The following is a 22,291-nucleotide window of genomic DNA, read 5'->3' as shown; positions in this document are numbered from 1 at the left end:
GATGGTTGCCCAGCGTAACCTGAAGCTTACCTCAGTCTGGCCGGTGCCTGGTCACTTGTGAGGCCAGAAAATCATGCGTCCTCCCAGAAAATGGAGGCGACACTCCCCCCATTTTCGGGAACGGTGGCCTGGAACGCCGCCGCTTCGTAGAAGGGGGCTGCACATGCGCAGTACACATCCTGTGCATGCGCAGTCCTAGAACAATCGTAGACGTGCGATAACCATTGGGTTAGCGTACATTTCTGAATCAGGCCCTAAGTACCTGACAGTAAATGAAGTCCAGCATCTATTGCCTATACACCAGAACAAAATGGAGTCAGTGAAAGAGCTAACAGAACAATAGTTAGAATAAATCCAGCTATGCTGAATGATTCAAATCTTGACAATACATTTTGGGCTGAAGCAGTGAGAACAGATGTTTACTTTAAAAATCGATCACCTACAGTGTCAGTCAAGGAGATGACATCATTGGAAGCGGGGACAGGTAAAAAAAACAAATAGCCATCTACGTGTGTTTGGAAGTAGAGCTTATGCTCACATACTCAAGGAAAAAAGACACAAATTTGATTTCTTATACCATTATGGGATGTTAGTGTTAACAAGACTATTGTACAGCCACAGGGACCTGTGGCACTGTGCAATATACTGTATGCTTGCAGTTGAAAGCGTGTCTGGAAGAATTGAAATAACAAAAGTAAATAACCATTCAGGGAACATGAGTTCCATGAGGAGCAACAAAGGGAAAAATCCAAGAAAGGAGTTTCCTCTACCTGTTCGCTGTGTACCTCAGAGACTTCACGATCCTAAACCTACCTATGATTGGCACGAATGGAAGTGTACTATTAGAGATGTGAGCTGATCCACATTTTTTGGTTTTGGATCTGGATTCATCTTTGTGTTTTGTTTTGTTTTTAATTGATAAAAATTCTAAGACCAGTGTGTATCAAACTGCAAAGGAAGACAGTTAAAGATTTAAATGCAGTTGCTTTTCTCACTTCTTGGACTAAGGCCCTGATTCAGAGCCGCTTGCGATCGCACAGTGCTCCCAAGCAGCCCGATGTTTGGGCACTGCGCATGCGCCACGTCCGGCGTGCACGTGCCCTGCTGAGCAACTGAAGTTCAGTCGCTACGGGACTCGCAACAAGACGGGGCGGCTGTTGATGGTGAGTGACAGCTAGCCCCATTTTGTGGGCGGGTGGGGGGGTGGCTGCACAAACGGAACGCCTGCCGTTTGTAGGGAGGTCTAACTGACATCACTACTGATGTCAGGCCTTGCGGCAGCTAGACCCAACCGCAGGGTCTCGTCGCAAGGGCGATGGTCGCGATTATCGCGATGGTCTCGTGGCCTCTCGCACAAGCTGTGGGTGGTCTCCCACAGCTTTGCGAGCGGCCGGAGAAAAAATAAAAAAGAAAAAACACGCTCACAAACCCAGCGAGCTGCCAGCGGCAGCGAGCGGGTCTGAATCAGGGCCTAAGTGTGATTTATATTTGTCTAGATCAGAGAGGGTCATAAAAATGACTTCTGAAGACCACTTTGTCAGGGATCTGATGAAGAATTCTTTCGTCAGTTCAGTTTATGTTTCCAGTGACATGTTGAGCAAATGTCTGATTTCCTATGCTCAAATGACCTGATTCAGACCCGGTCGCAAGCGCTGAGCGATCGCAACCGGGTCGATGGTAGCCCAGTGTGCACGCGTGCAAAAAGCACTCGCTCCGGGACTCACTACAAAAGAGGCGGCTGTCGATGTTGATCGACAGCTCGCCCATTTTGTAGGCGTGGCGGGGGGTGGCTTCAAAAACGGAGGCATTCCCATGCGAATGCCTGCCATTTGTGGGTGGCCCCACTGACATCACCAGTGATGTCACTGGGAGAGCTTCCGGCTCTATTTGAGCCAGAAGCTCTCTGGGGCTTGCAGCAACGAGACCCTATCACAAGGGTCTCGCCGCAAGCCTGATGGTCGCGATGGTCTTGACCATCGCGACCATCATCATGGCCGCTCGCTATAGCTCTGAGCGTTCACCCACAGTTATGCAAGCGGCCAGGAGGCCGCTCCTAAAAAAACCAGCGCCCGCCCTGATTCAGAGCGAGCGCTCGCTTTTTGCGAGCGTCTCTGAATCAGGCCCAAAGTTTTCATTTGCAGGAATGTGGACTGGAAAATATTCAAAATGTTGATGCTTTATGTTACTAAATGTCTTTGCCTAACCGTCTGTCTTCCATTGCAGGAAAGAGACGTCAAATGTTGTTATGATGCTTATGTTTTGTGTACTGTGATGGATGGCAGTCTTGAGCAAGGGGGGGTATTGGAAGGAGTGCACTCCTGCTCTGCCTCCCTTCTGACAGGAAGTTCTGAGCTAGCAGTCACTAGGACCTGCTAGGACCGACCTCTGACAAGAGCTACTGCACATGTACGACATCTCTGCCTGTCTTCACTTCCTGGCGTTCCATGAGGACGGACGGATCCGGGAGACTCTCGCAGTACTGAGCCACATAGCTGGACCTCATGTATACTAATCCACCACCGTTATAGTAGAGGGTATCACTGCTAGCATCAGCTGGTGTATTAGTCACTACCCCGCCCGGTGCACTATATGGCCTAGCAACACCCTAAGATCCAGGCTGCCTATATATATAATCTGCATACCGCTATTACACCTATGATATCCCTATGTCATTTGCCACTTGTTGTTTTACCTGATCCAATAAATCTAAGAACTGGTTAAGCTGTACCACAAGTGGACTAACTGCCACCAGCTTCACTTACAAATGAGCGATAACACTAATAATGAAGCCACAAGTAGAATCTTAATATTACCCTAATATCTCAATGGTGGAGTTAATTTTACTCTTGCTCTATAATTGAAATGCACTGATGAAAATTACCTCAAGATAATCTTTTTTATTTACAGTATATATCGCACTTTTCTCATGAGTACTCAAAGCGCTTTACATTTGTAGTAAAGACACCATATTACAACGGAGGCAGCCATCTCAAGCACATTACAGTAGTTACAGTGGATTAATTCAAAATATGATACTCATATACGAGATATAAGATAACCAATAACTGGAGATGAGATAAACTTTGGGGAATGACAAAGTAGAGAAAACAAGAGGGGAAATAACTGTAACCCAAGAATTATTAGATCTGCTAATTGTTCATCCCATCCACAGGCGTACCAGGCAAGGTAGCCAACGTGAGTCCCCTACCTAGTTTACAGGCAAGGCATAAGCTATACATGGGGGTGTTATTCATAATGGGCAAATACAACAAAATCAGAAACAATAATTACTGTATTAGCTACATAAATAAAGGTGAACAAATAATATATAAAGGAATACGTTGTATTATATCATTCTACTAATTGTGGAGTCACCTATTCATTGCTTAATTACCAACAAAGTTAGTCTTAAATAATTTTTCCCTTTGATATACGGTACCCTTTTCCCATAAGGTGGGATAAAGCAAGGCAGTGAGATTCAGGCAATTTGCTTGGTGTAAAGTAGCCATAGTAGTGCAGTGCTTATTGCCTCCTTATGATTGCATATCAGCAGTACTGTGACTAAAGCCCGGCCATAAGTTGCTCTTTTGCATTCCAGCTAGTTCATGGATCTTGAAGTTAGCGGAGACAGAACACCTGGAGCTAATATTGCTACACAGCTGGTACTGTGCACATTTGCATTTCTACATCCCTGTTATAGTATAATCAGACCAGTCTGTCATCATACCCTGGTACTGTATGTGGGATTTGTGGAGGGGACAACATGCTGTTTGGCCCCTCAAATTAGTGGTAATCAGCCCAGATTATGACCACTGGTGACTGGTCCATTCTGGAGGGTGGAGAGGAACTCGTTATCAAAAATTTATATATTTTATTTTTTCTTGTGGCATCCTTAGGGTATATTCATTGATCATAGGTATTCTCCACCCACTTTCAGATCATTCTCATGTACACATCCTCCTTTATACAGCAGTATTTAATTCTAGGTGTAGGGCTGGCTTAAATGTTGACTCTTATGAGAAGATATCAGGCTTGCAAAGATATTTCTGTTTTGTCTGGCTTCCATCTCTGTGTAATGTAAGTAAAGGGTTAATAAAATATTTACTGGCCTGAACAGTATGCCAAAGTACTAGCTAACGGAAAATATACTTCCAAGAAGTACCAAGATTGGGGTGAACAGGTACAAAGCACCCAGTCTGGGGCCTCTCTGGGGGCTTGAGCAGCCGAGAAGATGCAGCTACACCCAGGGCCGGTTCTAGACATTGTGGAGCTCAGGGCGAAAGTTCCCAGTTGCACACCCCCCCACAATAAAAACAAAAAAAGGGACAAGCAGCCTATACCGAGCAGTGTGTGAAGGAAGGCACAGTGGGTTTGTGGGAATAGGGGCCAGCGGCTGCAGCTAAGACCTGCTGGTACCGGGATGGAAAATCAGCCGGGAAAATTTCTGGTAGCAGCCCTAATGGGGTCGGACCTGTTGAGGGGTCAGGGTCTGTGGAGGGGAGGAGGGTGGGGGCAGTTTACAATAGTATATTTTATATCCCTAGATTCCCTACCCTCCAATGTGACCCGTTCCACCCTGTACAAATAGCTCTGCTCCTGGACTTCCCACCTAATTTACAATTGTACCGGGTCATGTTGGAGGGTCTGTATAATATATATATATATATATATATATATATATATGGGAGTGTTTGGAGCTGTGAGATGAAGGCAGGAAAGGGGCCCTGTGTGGGGTAAGGGGTGCTGCGGATGGGAGTGGGGTGTTTGGAGCTGTGAGGAGAGAGCTGGAAAGGGGACCTGTTTGGGGGGGGATAGGGGAAGTGTTTGGAGCTGTATTGTTATTCGATTGTTCTGCATGTGTTGCACGATCATTATCGAACATCCAACACATGCATTAACATATAACGACCCACGATTAATGATCGCAGGTCCCTATAGTAAACAGGCTACCTTGGTCGAAATCGACAATGTATGCCGGTTTTCCCGGGCGACGGACGATGGTCGACAACAACTATTCGTGCCCGCGCAGCGCCCATCGTTTGGTCGTTTGCAGGGGCATTAAAGTGAACGATTTGAACGATAACTATAAGATCGTTATCATTTAAATCGTTCACTTTATCTGAACGTGTGTACGCAGCTTTAGGATAGAGCAGGAAAGAGGGCATGGGTGTGTGTGTGTGTGTGTGTGTGGGGGGGGGGGGGGGTGTTTGTAGCTGTGAGGAGAGTGCAGGATAAGGGACATGTGTTGGTGAGAGGGGGATGGGGGGGCGTGGATAGGGTGTGGGAAGTGTTTGGAGCTATGAGGGGTAGGGGTAGAGACAGGGTCGGCCCGCCGTTACGCCGACTATGCATGTGCGTAGGGCGCCAGCCAGCAGAGGGTGCTCAATCCCCACTGCGGCCAAACTTCTACAGGAACCCTCCTCCTGCCGCCACACTCCTTCCCCTCCCCCACCTGTGCCACACTCTCCTTCCCCCCAACCCCAACCTGCGTCACACTCCATACCCCCACCCCCCGTGCCACACTCCTTCCCACGGCCGCCACAGGGAATCAACATTTCCTGGGCGCCCGCTGAGATTTTACCAGCGGGCGCCCGGCTCCCCACAGCGGCAGCCGGAGCTCACTCAGGCTGCTTGTTGATGCAGAGTGCAGTTCACTGCAGTACAGAGCAGACGGAGATGGTTGGAGGTCCTGGATGCAGGGGAGGACGGTCTGGAGGCGGAGCCATCAGTGGTGACTGACGTGCTCCTCAGGTCCCCCGCTGAACATTTTTTTATAGCCTCACTGAACTGCTGGCTGCTCATGTGCAGAGGTTATAACGCTGCCCGATCGGAGCTCAGCTCCGATCGTGGCAGCCAACGGAACAAAGGGGTGTGTAAAGGGCAGCTGCTGGCCATTAAAAGGATTAAAGGGACCGGCTCAGCGTCTCAATCCACCCCTGGCCGCCGGCTTTACTGTAATAAAGATGTATTCTAGAGATAGTCTTTTTTTGTATTGGGACTCAGTGGCGCCCTCTAGGGAGCAGTGCTCCGGGCGACGGCCCTGTTAGCCCGCCCCTAGCCACACCCCAAAACCATGAGCGGGATGCAGCAAAGTCAATAACGTGGTCAAAATGACATTTCTCATATGCATCAACCCCCTGAATGCGATATATTCCGGGGCTTTAAAGCGGTGGGCTCAGACCATCTTCAGATGGCATTGCCCAATAGAAGCTTCTCTTCGCTGCCTCCCAGCACCCCCCTACACCTCCTTCTGCGCACAGACCTGGAAGTCCCTCATTCGCAAAGGAAAGGACAGCTCTTACAGAGATGCATACCGGCATAATTAATGCTGGCATGCATGAGTAGGGTGGCGGGATGCAATGTGTCGTGCATCCTGCCCTACGGGAGAGATTTATCAAGTATGAAGATAGATTAAGTGGAGAGAGATAAAGTACTAACCAATCAGCTTCTAGCTGTCATTTTACAGACTGCGCTTGAAAGAAAAAAAAGTTAGGAGCTGATTGGATGGAACATTTTCACTCTGCATTTTTTCTCTCTCCAAGCTTTGATAAATTTCCCCCATATGTCCCTTTAGCAGACAGACCCTAACCTCCCCCCGGTGGTGCCTAACCCTAACCCCCCTTCCCCTAGCCTAATCCTAACCCTCTCCGGGGGGGTGACTTACCCTAAATCCCCCCCAGGGTGCCATAAAACGAACCCTCCCCCCCGCGTGGCTAAGAGGATGGGCGCCCCGGACTTACGTTGTTCGGGCCCGCGTCGTCCTGGATTCCGGCGTCGGGATTATGATAGGCGTCGGTATCTCGACACCTATCATATGTCCCTAGCCGGCACTCTGCCGTCAGGATTATGACCGTTCTCATAACTACATACCCTCTCAGTAGCCTTGCTTGCAACCCTACCACAGGATTTAAAGGATCAAGGCCCTGCCTTGATATAAGATACTGCTTTTGGCCTGAAACATTGTCTTATGGACTTGCAGAAATTGATGACAGCCTGCAAGATAAAATGTTTTCATCAAAATATGAACCAAATCCCCATGATTTATTTATACTGCCGACAACAAATGTCTTTCTGTTGTGTATACATATATGCAGTGACAGATTTTACCAAGTGGCTGCAGCCCCCCAGTATAAATCTGCCACTGCTTCCAACATTCTCAGTGAGCTCTGGTGCAGCTACCCCTCTCCCCGCTCCAGTCCTGCACCATCCCCCCCATACCCCTTCCCCGCTGTAAGAACGATCACATAAGGGTCTATTTACTAAGCAGTGTTAGGAGATAAAGTGAAAGGTACCAGCCAATCAGCTCCCAACTGTCATTTTTCAAACACAGCCTGTGAGATGGCAGTTGGGAGCTGATTGGCTGGCACCTTATCACTTTTGACAATTGTCTCTTAACACTGCTTAGTAAATAGACCCCTGAGTTCTCTCCTCGGCGAGGGCAGGCACAGCAGCGAGCAGGAGATAGTCTCCCTGTCTAGACTGGCCATGCGAGGAGGAGTTAGCTGTGTAGTGGCTTCCTATTGGAAGCTCTGCCTGCTAATCTTACCCAGGACTGCCAGCAGGAAGCTCACACCATGCTAAATCGCCAGACATAACAAGCTTCAAATGGTGGGTACACACTGGGCGATATTACTGAGCGACTGCACGATTACGACATCGTAATCGTGCAATCGCTCAGTAATCGTGCACAAATCGTGCACTTTTATGTCGGAAACGACCAGCGATGCGCACTCCCGCTGGTCATTTCCGACATTGTCCATCGCCTGAACATGCAGCACAATCTGACGACCTCGTCAGGTTGCTGCATGTTCGGGAATGGGGGAAGAGAGCCCGGCGCTGAACGATATCGTTAATGATATCATTCAGCGGCTGTGCTCAATGTCATGAATGACATTGAGCACAACCTGCCGGGGACACACTACATGATATCACTCAGGGAGCATATCGTGTAGTGTGTATGCACCTTTAGGGCTGCAGATTGTGCAGCTCTAGAAGTTGTTGTATTACAGCTGACTCAGTGATATTACCCTTAAAGTAATTTATATTTCCTTATAATTAATAAACAGGGGGCATGATAAAACAAATAGGGAAGGGAAAATGGGTGTCAGTTTGGTACTGTCACTAAGCTGCTGCTTCAAAAGGAAGGTGTCAAGTTACCAATAGGACAAATAGATAAATAATCTTTGCAATTATGGTAATACAGCAGGAGGCATTACGTCCATGGACACCGCATCGGAACATCTGCGTGTCCCCATGGGTTCACTCAGGCCGGCCATCGCAGATTAGGGAAAGAGGCCAAGATATCTCTGCTAGCCGACAGAGATCCTGGTCTCTTACCTTCCCCCCAACGACAACGAAAAGCCTCCATTTTAGAAAACGGAGGCCATTGCCGCCCCCCCATCCCCAAATGGCAGCAGGACCCATTCTGCACATGCGTGCACTGCTGAATGAGGGCCAGGGAGCACTAATTTCACTTTACTTAGTGAAAGGCTGAGAGCAACATTTATTTCAAGTTCAACCCCCAAAGACTCCTGGCAATATACTTATTAGGCCCAGTTGCACTGACTTCATGGGCCCAACAAGACAGCAGGCAGAGGTGTACAGTATGACGTATAAGACAACTCAGTGCTCCTACTGTGGCAGCACCTGCAGTCACATATCTGGCTGGCTCACAGTCACATGAGCTAGCAAATTATGCCATCATCACTTCATCTGTTCATTGCGTTGAAGGCAGCCTTAATAGGACTCACTAGACTACCTTGCTTTGGGATGTACTGAATATCCTGGCGGATGGGATGCCAACCATCGATATACGGACCCCGAAGCTCACACTGCCCGGCAAAAAAGCCTACGACGCTATCACAAAGGCATTCAGGGTACTGGCGTCGGAATCTCGACCACCGGAATCCCGAACTAAGGATCTGGGGTAAGTATACGTGCTAACCCGGGAAAGGGGGGGGGGGTTAGGTTTAGGGACCCCAGAGGGTAAATTAGGGTTAGGCACCCCCCGGGGAGGGTTAGGGTTAGGCTGTGGGGAGGGGGGGGGGGGTTAGAGTTAGGCACCACCGAGGGGAGGTTAGGGTTAGGCACCCACCTGGGAGAGTTAAGTTTAGGGTGCAGGAAGGGGAGGTTAGGGTTAGGCACCACTAAGGGAGGGTTAGGGTTGGGGGAGGAGGGCGAGGATTAGGTTACTTACCGCCGCTGCTGGATTTTGCACCTTCGGGTTTCCAACATCGGGATTTGCTTTAAGGGACCAAGTGTTTATTAATGCAGGGCCAACTCAGTGTACATACAGGACTTTCTTAAGGGGCCTGTATTCCTGACGTTCTGGATGGGGCACAGTACTTGCATGCTGATATGGGAACAGTGCTGGCACATTTAATGCGGCCTAATTCTGGCATACAATGGTATAATTTATATGGTCAATACTGATCTAACCAGCAGTAGCAGTAATGGTGTATGTCTGGGGGCACAGCTGAGTTTAATCTCTTCGTAGGGTTATCAGGGAACGATAAATAAGACAAGTATATGGTTTCAACTTGCCTGAGGTGCCAAAACATGTCCTTCCCCAATAAGTGTGATGCATTGGAATATTTATAATGGGTGCAGGGTGTGCAGTGCACATGAACCCCCTGTGTCCATGGGGGCTCACACTGCACACCCTGCACCTATATCATATTATTCTCATCTCTCTGGTGTCCCTCGTTGGCCGACGCTGCACACAAAAAACACAGGTAAAATAGCGTGACGCCCATTTCCTGGATATTTGTGCAAGCGCTATAGAGAAGTCTCCAGGAAGACAGCACTGGGTGAAGTGGGCGGTCCAGGCGTCAGATGACATGATTCGTACTGAATCGAATCTTCGTAGCCACGCCCGCTGCTGTAGAATGCCAGTAATCGCTGCATTGTATAGCGGGGGCCTGGCCACAATGACATGATTGTGTCTTCCACACTGCCCCCTATATCATGCCACGGCCCTGTAGCGCCCCCTGCTGTGCTGACCTGGCAGCCAGAAAGTTGGACCTATGGAGTGAGGGGGCAGTGATAGAGACACAGTGGGGGAAGGAGAAAAAGAGGTGGGGAGCAAATTTGAGGTAGGGAATAGAGAAAAGTGAGCGGGATTTGGGGAAAAAGAGTGGGGGAGCGGTGGGGCTGGAGATAGAGCAAAAACACAAATGGCAGAAAATGCAGCATTACAGCTAGTCTACCAATAAACCTATAAAGATTGAGACTTAGGGGTATATTTACTAAAGTGCGGGTTTATAGAAGTGGAAATGTTGTCCATAGCAACCAATCAGATTCTAGCTATTATCTTCTAGAAAGTGCTAGATAATTGATAAGTAGAATCTGATTGGTTTCTATTAGGGAAACATCTCCACTTCTATAAACCCGCACTTTAGTAAATATACTCCATAGAGGCTAGATATGCAGCTACTATTTTGACATATTTTCCTATAAAAACTAAATTAATTTTCCCTTTTGACAAAATGATTTACTTTTTAAGCAATGTGCAACTAACTAATTAGCGGTTATGCATTTGATCATGTCACACGTGGGTTGAGCTGAAATCCTGGCATCACAGTGGGCATTAGTATCTCACATTAAACAGCGCAGATAAAAGTATTTATGTCAGAGGGGCCTGTAAGACGATGAAACTAAGGTGTTATGCTCTGGCCTATCTGACAGCAGACAACTGACTACATATTACAGGACACCCTAATGAGCTCCACATATCACGTTTTAAGACCTACAGCTGTCATTAATATGTTAGTCTTTAACGGTTCTTGTCATTTGAAACGTAATCTTTCCCATTTACAAGTGAATGCAAGCCCATTTTACATTTAACTGTTCTATTTTTGTCCAACAAATAAATATACACTATATAAATGTGCCACAGACTAACAATAGGCAGGCTTTTAATATTCCTGGCATTGGGGCATTTAACTACTTATGCCAAAACTGAAAGCTGCCATGCACTGCAGACTGAGATCTTGCTGCAGAAGCATGCTTCATAGGGGAATAAAACCCATAAATGGAAATAGCAAATAAATATGGATTGCAGAACACAGCTATCAACTAAGGTAAGCCCTGTACCAAAAATAAAGCAGGCTTTTCCCTTATTAGCCTATTACTATATACCCCATGTTTAGTATGAAGGGCACTGCAGTAACATTACAGTAAATGAATGTGTATGTGGAAGAAAGCCTCAAACAGACCATTGATATGGTAATAAATAAATGCAAAACGAAGGTTGTGTTCTTCATTATAAACAGCAAACCCTGCAGAATTAGACTACTAGTGCAAACTGAGCAAAAGTAAGACAGGTAAGATGCAGCATAATATGAGACAGAGCACCAGGAAGCAAACAGCACTTTACTGTATATCACACATATGCCTAAAAATAAATCTACGTGCATACTTTTACCGTAGCCTTACCGTGGACCTGAATGATCCGATCATGGTGCAGTGTGGAGCTACCAGCATGATGATCAGCCCAGCAGAAATAAATTAGCACCAGGAAAAGTATCCTCTTCATCTTCGGATACCAAATGGATCTTCCTCACTGCAAATGCATAACATAGGAAAAGGCTTGTGAAAAGTGGAAAACCTTCACGTCTCTGCTGCTCCTGCTGCCTAACTTGTTACAGCATTACCATCATCAGAGGGGGAACGCTCGACAACATTGCTTGCCCTGTTCTGCACTACAGAAGTTACTGCAACTGATACATGATGAGGTAAATGTTGCAACAAGGATTTAGTAGTCCTCTAGCAGCTATATATATTACTACATAATACTTATCTGGTTAATTCATATAGTAATGTTTTAATACGGTGACTAGCAATGAAACAAAAAAAAATGTTTTCACTTGATTATATTAGCAATATTGATTGTTTAATTAAAGCTTTGTTATTTGCACTAGATTAATACTATTCAGAATTGCTGTTATAATTTCACTGCAAAGTCAATTATATATTTTTTTAACCTGGTATGTCTCAGTGTTTAATATGGTGCAATTGTACAGCATGATAGGACAGAACGCTAGCACTGCAGTTGCACAGATTGATTCTCAACGAGTGGTTACCTGGAATGCTGACACACTTATTTCATGTGCATGGCCAGTCACTGCAATCAGCAGAGTTATGTACTGCACAGAGATTCCTAGCCTCTATCTATAACAATTAAGGATCGTATTCAATTTGTTTCGCACTCGCGATACTTTTTCACCTGCCGGACTATTTGCCTGCATCGCGTATTTTAGCCGCGGAAACATATCGCACGAGTACCCGTGATTCGCCCTATTCAATTCCAAAAGATGCGAAAACGCAACCCGGCAAATGCAAACCAGACAAAAAGTGCTGACAGAATTGGGGAAATCAGCCTGACACCCCCTAAAAGATGCACTAACATTGGGGATCAATGTACATGCCCCCGAATAGCCCTAAAAAAGTTATTTGGGGTACTTCAGGTGTGTCAATTTCTTCTAATTAGCGTCTTTGTAAAAGTGGTGAAGGATAGCATTACGCAGTTGTTTTTTGTGAAAATAAGTAGTCTTGTCAAATTTGGGGTACTTGACAATGGGTGCAAGCATGGTTTAAAGTTGCTAAAGTAAAGTTTAAAAAAATGTAAAAAACCCACCTTCCACAAGCACCTGCAATCAAAAAAACACCTCACCCCTACTTGCAGGCCTCCCTAAAGTCTATTTTGCTAGTTTTTAAGCTTGTACCCCCACTTTGCACTTTTTTGCCCCCACTTTTTTATCAAAGTGCTTTTTTGGGGTGTTCCTCAATTTTTTAAGTTTTTTTTTTAAACAGTTATCCTTTGGGGGGCTGTCCCAAGGTTGCTGAGTGGTTTCCCCACCTTTGCACTTTTTTTCTTCACCTATTCTTTTTCACCTATTACATTGCATTGCGTTTTCGCACATGCAAAGTATTTGCAATTTAATACGGAGATAAGTTTCCGCCTGGCGAAAAGTCGCAATACTTCTTCGCGGATTCCGACTTTTCGCGGCTAATTGAATATGGGCCTAAGTTGGGTACACACTACGCTATTCACTGCACAATTTATCGTGCAGGTCGCATAGTGTGTACACCCAATCACGAGTGCCCGCAGGTCGTTCATCGCATCATCCCATCTGCTGTGCTGTACAGCAGATGGGCTGATGAGATGAACGATGCCATTCTGCTAAATGCAGCATGGAACCTACATATCGCGCCATCGGCCACTACATCATGTAGTGTGAATGGATGGTGCTATGCAGGGACGGACTGGGGCTGTACATCAGCCCTGGAAGTTCCGCCCTGTGCGCATGTGCTCGTGAAGGGGGCATGGTTTAGTTTCAAGCGAGGCACACCGCGAGTCACGGGGGCCTGGTCTGGCGGTACGCCCCCCTCTCTTCCCGGCCCACTGCCACCACCCCTTCCCCGGAGCTAATAGTATGTATCCGGCGGCGTGGGGTTGAAGGCGAGGGTACTTCCACCCTTCTCGAACCGGCTCAGAGACCATCGGCCCTTCTGGCAGAAGAGCCAGATGGCCAATCCATCCCTAGTGCTATGTATCGTGCCATTGCATCATGCTGTCGATGGGTTTAACACAACATGTAGTGTGTACCCAGCATTAGAGTATAAAAATAGGCAGAGGTAAAAATGTAACCCACAGGCTGTTGTACAGAGATTATGAAATCATATAGCAATATTAAAATTATAAGTCTTGAACTCAATATCCAGTACTCTGAATTATATGCCAGTGAGAATTTCACAAGATTTTTGTAACATTTTTAATGTATATTAAAATTAGCATGAAAAATAATTAAATATTACATAGCTTGGCCAGCCAACATTAATAGTTTCCTCAGTGTTTCTTGGCAAAGAGAGATTCATTCTAGACTGCAATTAATCTAAATTTGACTTTATCAAGATAAATTAATATATTTTGTTTCCAGCTGGTGCTTAAAAATCATTTATTGAACAAGTCCCAATTTGGGACACAACTTAATTATGGAAAAGTGCTGACATGAAAAAAAATATTATTAATTATTATTATAAAGAAGAAAATGGGTTATATGGTGTATGCTGTCAATATGATTAGAAATGTCCAGACATGTAATAATTCATATAATATAGGCCTTATAATATCAGGATCTGATTTGTGGAAACTATTGTGTAAGAAAGGAGCCTATGCATTAATAATTGTGACAGTGCTGTGATTATTATCAGTCTACCCCTGCTATGCATTACCAATTTAAATTTTCTACAAGAACAGTGCTTTTGTTAAAGCAAACTAAATCCAGGTACATTGGACATTTTCAAAAGACTCTTCCACAGTTACTGACACTGTGTATGCACATTGGGCCTGTTTCGTAGATCAACACAATGGCAATTACGGATGCAAATTGAGAAATTGTTTGCCAGTGCGCATGCGTATAAGTCGCACTGCGCGTGTGCAGCAATCGCATTGCGATTACAGATGCACAGAGGTTTTAATCACAAAGTGAGTGATAGGGAGTCAGCGGTTAGGGGTGGTAACGGGGGGATAGTCAGAAAAACGCAGGCGTGTCTGATAGTTTGATCACCGTTACATAGGCGTGCATAAATTAGCTATTGCAATCTCCTACGTAGCATGAGAACTCTCTGATAGTCAGGAGAGCTGTCGAGTCTGCGGCTGTTCAGACCTGCTACAAGGGCAAGATGGCGGCTTGATGTGTGTCGATGTTACCGATATTTACACAGGTAAGCGATATCGTACGCATGTAAGAAGGCAGCAGTGGGCGTCCTTATGCTCAGGTGATCTTTGGAACCTTTAGCATATATTTGCAGCTGTGCTGAGTACAAAATCGCAACTGCGATCGCATCCGCGTCCATCTCTTAATCAGGCCCAGTGTCAATTCCTGAAACACTTCGGTGGAGGATTTAGGCTGCGGGAGAGGGATAATAAGATCCCTCTCCTCCAAAAATGGCCCTATAGGCATAAAGCTTACTGCCATGCCTTCGAGACCAAGCTCCAAAGAGCTACACTTTTTGGAGCTTGGTACATAGAGGTCAGACTGTAGAATGAATTGAGAATAACGGTGACTGCAGCCTTCAGCACTAATTAACCTTTTGAAGATGATTTATGTGAAATCTCCTGCTTTTTGCTATTGATACATAAGGCCAAATTCTGAGCCGCTGGAAATGGCGATGTTCACGTAGTTGGGCAATATTTTACCAGAAAATTTAAAAAAAAGTCTTAAGGCTCATAGGAACTATTGCAATCCAGGTGCACGGTATCATAAATGTTGTGGAAAAGTGATGGGCATTTCTGGGCGGTGACTGGGAGATGGCTAGAAATGCCCGCACAAATGATTAGTTTAATGGGTGTATTATGGTGCAAGTTTCAATGGTGTGACAGATGGTAGCGTCTAAGGATGCACCAATCGGTATCACTGCATGCATGTACGCTGATACTGTGCCTCTCAGTCCTTGCACATGCTGTGTAGGGATGTACACAAGGGAAGGACTTTGTAGCGGCATTTGCATATAGTCAGAGACGGGCGGCCGCCAATAGATGCTGCTTTGTGCACTTCTGCATCCATCTCTGTAACAGGCACATAGCCGGGATACATCATGTTGACCAAGGAAGGGCTTATTGGCGACATTTGTATAAAGTCGCAGACTGGCAAAAGACGCAGGCATGGATCCGGCTGCATCCGATTCAGACTCAGCCCATTTGTATCAAGCAGTCTGATATGAAGGGGCTGATACTCATCACACTGATCTTGGACACAAATGGTGAGTTCTGAATAAAGCGCAGAGGTAAATTTTAGCATTTTTGTGTATGTCCGACTTATTCTGAGTTGAATGTAACCTGGCTGGTTCTGTGAAAAAAGGCGTTTTGGGGGCGCAGCGGGGCAGTGACAATGTGATTGCATGTGTCATGTGTCATGAGAGTGTCATGGACGTGTAACAAAAGCTCTGTATGTGATTCATGCATATGCGGTAAGGAAGCCTGTTTCTGACGGATCTCCTGGACCCAGCATGGAGCTGGTGCATGTGGCGATATTAATGATCAGAGCTGCGGTGGCTGGAGTAAAATCAATAGACTTTCTGCTTGCACATGATCCCTCACATTAGTGGAACGGATTCTTGAATTAGCATAAGATAGTAAATCAGGATTCCGCGGCTGCCTGCTAATACAGCCACCTTGCATGTGACTCTGGATCCTCCCCTAAGCTATCCATTTACTGTCCAGCATGGAGAGACATGCCGATAATATGCTGCCAGTCAGAACTCTGGAAAGATGCTCTCACTGCACACACTGGGTCTCATTCAGACCCTCTCGCGAGCGCTGTACGCTCGCAAGCGGGTCGATGGTGCCCAAGTGCGCATGCGCACGACGGAGGGAGCTCCGTCATGCGCATGCACGAGACCCGGTGAGCGACGGGGAAGCCGTTGCTCCAGGTCTCGCACCAAAGGGGCCGTGCTGTCGATGGTGAGTGACAGCACGCCTCCTTTGGTGGGCGTGCCGGGGGCGTGGCCGCCCAGACGGAGGCATTCCCATGGGAACGCCTACCGTCTGGGTCCGGCCCCACTGACATCACTAGTGATGTCAGTGGGAGTAATTTTGGCTCTGATAGAGCCAAAATCACTCCAGGGCTTGCAGCCACGAGACCCTACCGCAAGGGTCTCTTCGCAAGCCCGATGGTCGCGATGGTCTTGACCATCGCGACTATCATCATGGATGCTCACATAAGCTGTGGGTGGTAACCCACAGCTATGCGAGCGTTCAAGAGGCTGCACTAATAAAAAAATAAAAAAACGCCCTGATTCAGAGCGGGCGCTTGTTCAGAGCGTCCGGCTCTGAATCAGGCCCTCTGTACATCATGGTCTGATTCCTGCTTATAAGGATGGCGTGATCAGTGTACACACATCTATGGCGTGCAGGTGCTTCAAAGGGGTGAACGCTGGCCATGCCAAGTTGAAGCCTGATGAGAACTGCGCTATGCCGCGATGCGTGTGCCCGTGTGCATGCATCGCAGCAATGATGTAGATGGCTACATCTGTAAATAGATAGATAGATTGATAGATAGATACAGTAGACCAATAATGGGCTTGGGACCCGCTACAATAGTCATGGGACCCACAACAATGGTCAATGGACCCAAAACAATGGTTATGGGAACTGCAACAGCAGCCATGGGACCCGCAACAATGGTCATGGTACCCACAACAATGGTCATGGAACCCGTAGTTAATTTGCTAATCTCAGGCCTGTTTCGGAGCAGCATATTATCAGCATGTTAGATTCATTTTTTAATGGATCAAGGCATGATCCGAAAGTGGCAGCAGGATACCATATGAAGTGATATTTTTGCTCTTTCCATCCTGTATGCTTTTAGATGAACTCACAAAAGATAAAACACAACATAAGGGCAATAAAAAAGGCGTTCTGTGGGCGTATTTCTTATTGTGTATAAGGAGGATGAGTAAGGCACATCAGTTTCTTCCCTACCACTCAGTCAAATAATGTTAGTAACATTCAATTAAAAAAAAACCCACTGTGATACTTTTGACAAATGATATAAAAGGCTACATAAAATGATAAAATTATATGCTTCTGCCAACGCTACTGATCTGAGCTAAACAAAGTGTGCGTTGGGGAACCCACACTGTAACTGTCAATCAACACATAGATTTGCAAAGTTCATCAATGCAGATTAATCATTTGTAATAAATAGAATCTTTTTTTCTGCGATTCAGCTCATATAGGGGGATATGTATCAAGCTTTGGAAAGAGATAAAGAGGAGATGTTGCACAAAGCAATCAATCAGCTTCTAATACCCCTTTCAGACATACCGAGATTCCCGGGATGTCGCGTATGTCTGAAAGGTACCTACCGTCGACCCTCCAATCGACCAAGGAATTTCCCAGGACTTACAGTAAATCCCGGGAAATTACCCTGCTTATGTCTGAATGGTGCTACATGGGAATTTACTCCCGGGCTTCACCAAACAGCTTGTGATTTGCCGGACACGGCTGCCAGTTGGTGACATCACAATGGCAGTCGGAGAGGGGAGGACAGACGCCACACATGGTGAGTAGAAATCAGAGCTACAAGGCTGATTTTGGTGCCGGCAGGGGAGATAAGAATAGCTGCAGAGAAGGGCAGCTGCCATACATGCTGCAGAGAGCCCAGCGCTGCAAGGGTGAATTTGGTGCTGACAGGGGACAGAGTGCAGTGTCAGGTGTTCGGAGAGGAGTGGAGTGCCAGGTGTTCAGTAGCAGTGCCAGTCCCTTTATACCAAGCCCCCACCTTTGCATGACCTCATTAATGTGTGCCGGCAAAGCGTCCACTTAAAATGACAAAACTGTGATTTCTGTGTAAAACTCTGAAAAACCCTGCTCATGTCTGAATGGTGCTACCCAGGGAATTTTCTGGGTAGAAGCTGTAGTGTGAAATGGGGTCTCAACCAAATACCCAGGAATTTGCACAGGAGAAATTCCTGAGTCTGAGCAGGAAATTTCCCGGGTCGTATGTCTGAAAGGAGTATTACTGTCATTTATCTAGCATAGTATTTGAAATGACAGGTAGACGCTGATTGATAGGTTTGAGCAACTGCTCTACTTTATCTCTCATCAAAGCTTGATTGTGAATACATCACTCCCTTACCAGGATTGTCCTGAGTCATTGGGTCTTCTTTACGTTGTGGGGCCTGGCCAAGCATGTGAACTCAGAGGGTCTCTTTACATGCTGCACCTCTGAAGGGGTCATGGCTGTGCCTCCCTGGCAGGTCCAGGTCCCCAGTCATGCCCCTTTGACAGCCCTTTTGGCACTTCTGGCCCTTTTATATATAAACACAAATACTAAGGTCAGACTATAAAGACCCTTTAATACCCCATCAAAGTTATTTTATTCCCCAGAATTCTTCAGAAGGAGGTGCCTTATTAAACATCATAGTATAAAAGGGGGGAGGGGGAGAATAAAAATAAATCCATCATTCACAGTCTAGGGACAAATCATCGCATTGTCTAGATCAGAAAAAAAGATTCCAGACAAGATCCTGCTCTCTTTATGATCCGGCTGTAGGTGGCCAGCTCTTTGAGGAAAAGAGAATGCTAACCTAATATCACAGATAAACTGGTTTTTGTTTTGTAAAATATGTCATACAAAACATAGACAGGAAAATAATATTTTTTTTAAGAACAAATTCTAATTATTCTGCAGTAATTTTAAAAGTTTTCTACAGGATTGGTTTGTTCGAAAGAACATAAATCAGGATCATGACTTTTAGTTAAACTGATGGAATGCTGCAGCTGAAACAACTCATAGGAGATTCACTTTTCTTAAGTCCTAATATAGAGGACAAGTCATACTTCTGTACAGAGAGCTTCAAATGAGATTAGTTATTTATACAGACTCCAGTGGTGTCCTGTACTATAGGCCAGGGACGACTCTAGGGGTGTTTGACCAGTGCGGTCAAACAGGGGTGCCAGTCATAGACGGCGCACCCCTCCCCAACATCCCGATTTCAGTGGGACAATAATGTCCCGCTGTTCCACCCGTGGGCCGAAGTGGCCCGCGGGTGGTGAAATTGGGAGGTTGGTGACCCCCACCGCCGCAGCAGCAGAGCCGGACCCCGGAGTCTGAATGGATGCTGCGCACATACACGCAGCATCCATTCATTGATGGGAGAGGGCTGGGGGAAGCCCAGCTAGTGAGGCTCCCCCCAGCCTGACGTTATTTGGAGGCATGCCATGTGGGCACGCCTCCAAATAACGTCATGTAGGGGGCATGGCCTATGGTAATTAGGCCATGCCCCCATTTTCGGTCGCGCGTGCGTGATGTTGGGGCGCACTGTAAAGAGCCGGCACAGGGTGCTCCGATCCCTGGAGCCAGCCCTGCTATAGGCGATAATAGAAATAATGGACAAAGATGTAAAAATTTAACCAGCAGGGTGTACAATATGCGATCCATCACACGATACATCATTCCTACAAGGATCGCATGGTGTGTACCCCCAATCGCGTCTGTATTTAGGTGAGAAGTTGACTGCAGTTTTGTCAAATTATTTCATATCATAAATATTCCTGAAAACAAATTAAATATTAAATAGCTTTGGCTAAGGGCAACTTACTAATTTTATTTTTCATATTGTTTCTTGGCAGAGAAAGAAAACTTCTAGAAAGCAATTAATCTAAATTTGGTTTTACAAAACCACCCTTGCGTGTTTTGGTTTTGGTTCCGGTTTTTGGTTTTGTATTTTTTCTAAAAAATCATAAAAACTGCTGAAATCACATAATTTGGCCCTGTTTTTGTTCCTACAGTATTATTAACCTCAATAACATTTATTTCCAGTAATTTACAGTCAATTTTCACCACCTCACAGCTTTGCATCAAACTATCTGGCTGAATAAGCTAAGCGCCAGCAGTGGGCGGCACTAAAATGTGGCAGGTCAGCTTCCAACATGGCACAGAGTGGCACTGCAGTGGCAGACAGGATGGCAGATTAATAAACTATAAAATAAAATTAATAAAATTCCCCAAACAGCACATAATGCAAAGAAAAGAGGTGCAAGATGGAATTGTCCTTGGGCACTTCCATCCACTCTGATGTTGTATATAGTAAACAGGACATGCACAGTTTAACAAACCAATCACTTCAGCTACAGGGACTGCCAATTGTGGCTGAAGCGATTGGTTTGTTTGGACCCCCACAAAACAAACCAGCAACGGGCAGCTGACCTTGCTCTCAATGATCTCTCCGTGCACAAACTGGCTTTACAGAGGCAAGATGTTGTCACCATCATAATCATCCGATTCCTCACCCTCATCAGTGTGTACATCATCTGTTCACACAATATTAATTTGTCCCCTCTGGAATCCACCATTACATCCTCAGGTACCTCTGTAATTTTTGGAATTGGCGGTAAAGGTCTTCCTCTTGAAATGTGTAGTTCATTTTGATGAACATCATTTCAAATACAATTTTTATTTTTATAGTGGCACCACTGTTTGCGTAATAAACAGGACCAATATCAGCCAGTCATACACCTTGGGAGCAACACATACCCTCCCGATTTGGCCGGGAGCCTCCCGATTTTCGGGTGCCGCTCCCGGCCCCCCGGAAAGGCAGGCAAGCCTCCCGGAAGCTTGCGAACCTCCCAACCTCCCTCCTGAAAAAAACGGAAACCCCCGCAGCGGGGGGGCCCGGGACGCGATTCGCGCAGAATCGCGTCATCGTGGCCTCGCCCCCTGCTTCACAATGCTGAAAATAGCAGCATTGTGAAGAGGGGGCGGAGTCACGATGACGCGATCGTGCGGCCCCGCCCCGCCCCCGCCCCCAGTGTGCCACCAAATGGCCACCCCCGCCCCGGCTCCGCCCCCAATGGCCGGCCCCGCCCCCTGCTATTAGCCGACAATCAGCTCCCTCCCGGAAGGCTGGAGCTGATTGTCGGCAAGTATGACACAACCCCTCCCTAAAGTTACATATGCATACCAGAATTGGTGTGTGAATATAGGCGCTTGAACCTGACGATGAACATATATATGCAAAAATGTATATAATAAACCAATGTGTTTCTTACCATAAATATATCATATGCATCAATTTATAACACATTTATTTAAAGTTCCATAAAATACATACAATAATGAACAGACATAAAACTTTTACTGGATATTCGTGCAATATGTCCCTTGTGGGTCTTTGACTAAAAAGTCCTCACCCTTTTAGGTGGTTGCCCACCGCTAGCTCTCTATAGCTGTAGGTCCCGGGCACATAACACGGCACCACCGCAACATGCTTATATCAGCCTAAAAAAGGATACGGCGGTAGCCGAAATGTGCATTGCTGCTCTCCTTGTTTTTTGGACTTATACCCTCCTCATTCACCTATTACCAGCGCCAAGTCGTCTTTTGATCTATTAATTTGGGGAGCAACGCAGCTACAGAGACTGACGGCATATGGGAGTGTTATCCCACTGAGGTACGGGACTCTCTTCAAGTGCGGGTATTACAGATTCTACCAACGCTGCCTGAGGCTGCTGATGAGAGGTGACGGCAAGTACTAAAACTCTCAATAACACACCAGACCTACATTTCCAGCTGGGGTGCTGGGAAATAGATGTTCTAATGTTGAAGCCAAATTGAGAATGATTATATGAATGCTTTGAGGTGGACTGCCGTATACTTGTCATACCACTTGCGGCAAGTGAGGATTTTATTTTGGATACTTAGTGCAATAATTTAATTGGATACATGAGACAAATTTTTTCTTATGTATAATATGTATCGCATCTGATGCATCAGTGCACAAT

The 22,291-nt window shown here is 46.1% G+C and overlaps 1 protein-coding gene and 1 long non-coding RNA gene across 2 annotated transcripts in view; one reads left to right on the top strand and one right to left on the bottom strand.

Moving 5' to 3' along the window:
* Positions 1-22,291, top strand: part of LOC148474967 (uncharacterized) — a 135,824-nt gene that overhangs the window by 23,812 nt on the left and 89,721 nt on the right. Inside the window, exon 2 of the long non-coding RNA XR_015872806.1 lies at positions 11,431-11,735. This is a non-coding gene — a long non-coding RNA (uncharacterized LOC148474967). The remainder of the gene's footprint in view (positions 1-11,430; positions 11,736-22,291) is intronic.
* The window catches only part of HAPLN1 (hyaluronan and proteoglycan link protein 1), a 165,721-nt gene that overhangs the window by 61,168 nt on the left and 82,262 nt on the right, over positions 1-22,291 (bottom strand). Inside the window, exon 2 of the mRNA XM_088457945.1 lies at positions 11,437-11,563. Coding sequence (XP_088314071.1) covers positions 11,437-11,536 — 100 coding nt within the window. The 5' untranslated portion in view covers positions 11,537-11,563. The remainder of the gene's footprint in view (positions 1-11,436; positions 11,564-22,291) is intronic.

This window comes from Taudactylus pleione, unplaced genomic scaffold, assembly GCF_031769625.1.
Source record: "Taudactylus pleione unplaced genomic scaffold, aTauple2 ptg000792l, whole genome shotgun sequence".
Classification (NCBI taxonomy): Eukaryota; Metazoa; Chordata; class Amphibia; order Anura; family Myobatrachidae; genus Taudactylus; species Taudactylus pleione.
Note: the sequence above shows the minus strand (reverse complement) of the source record. Positions and strands in the feature narration are given on the sequence as shown.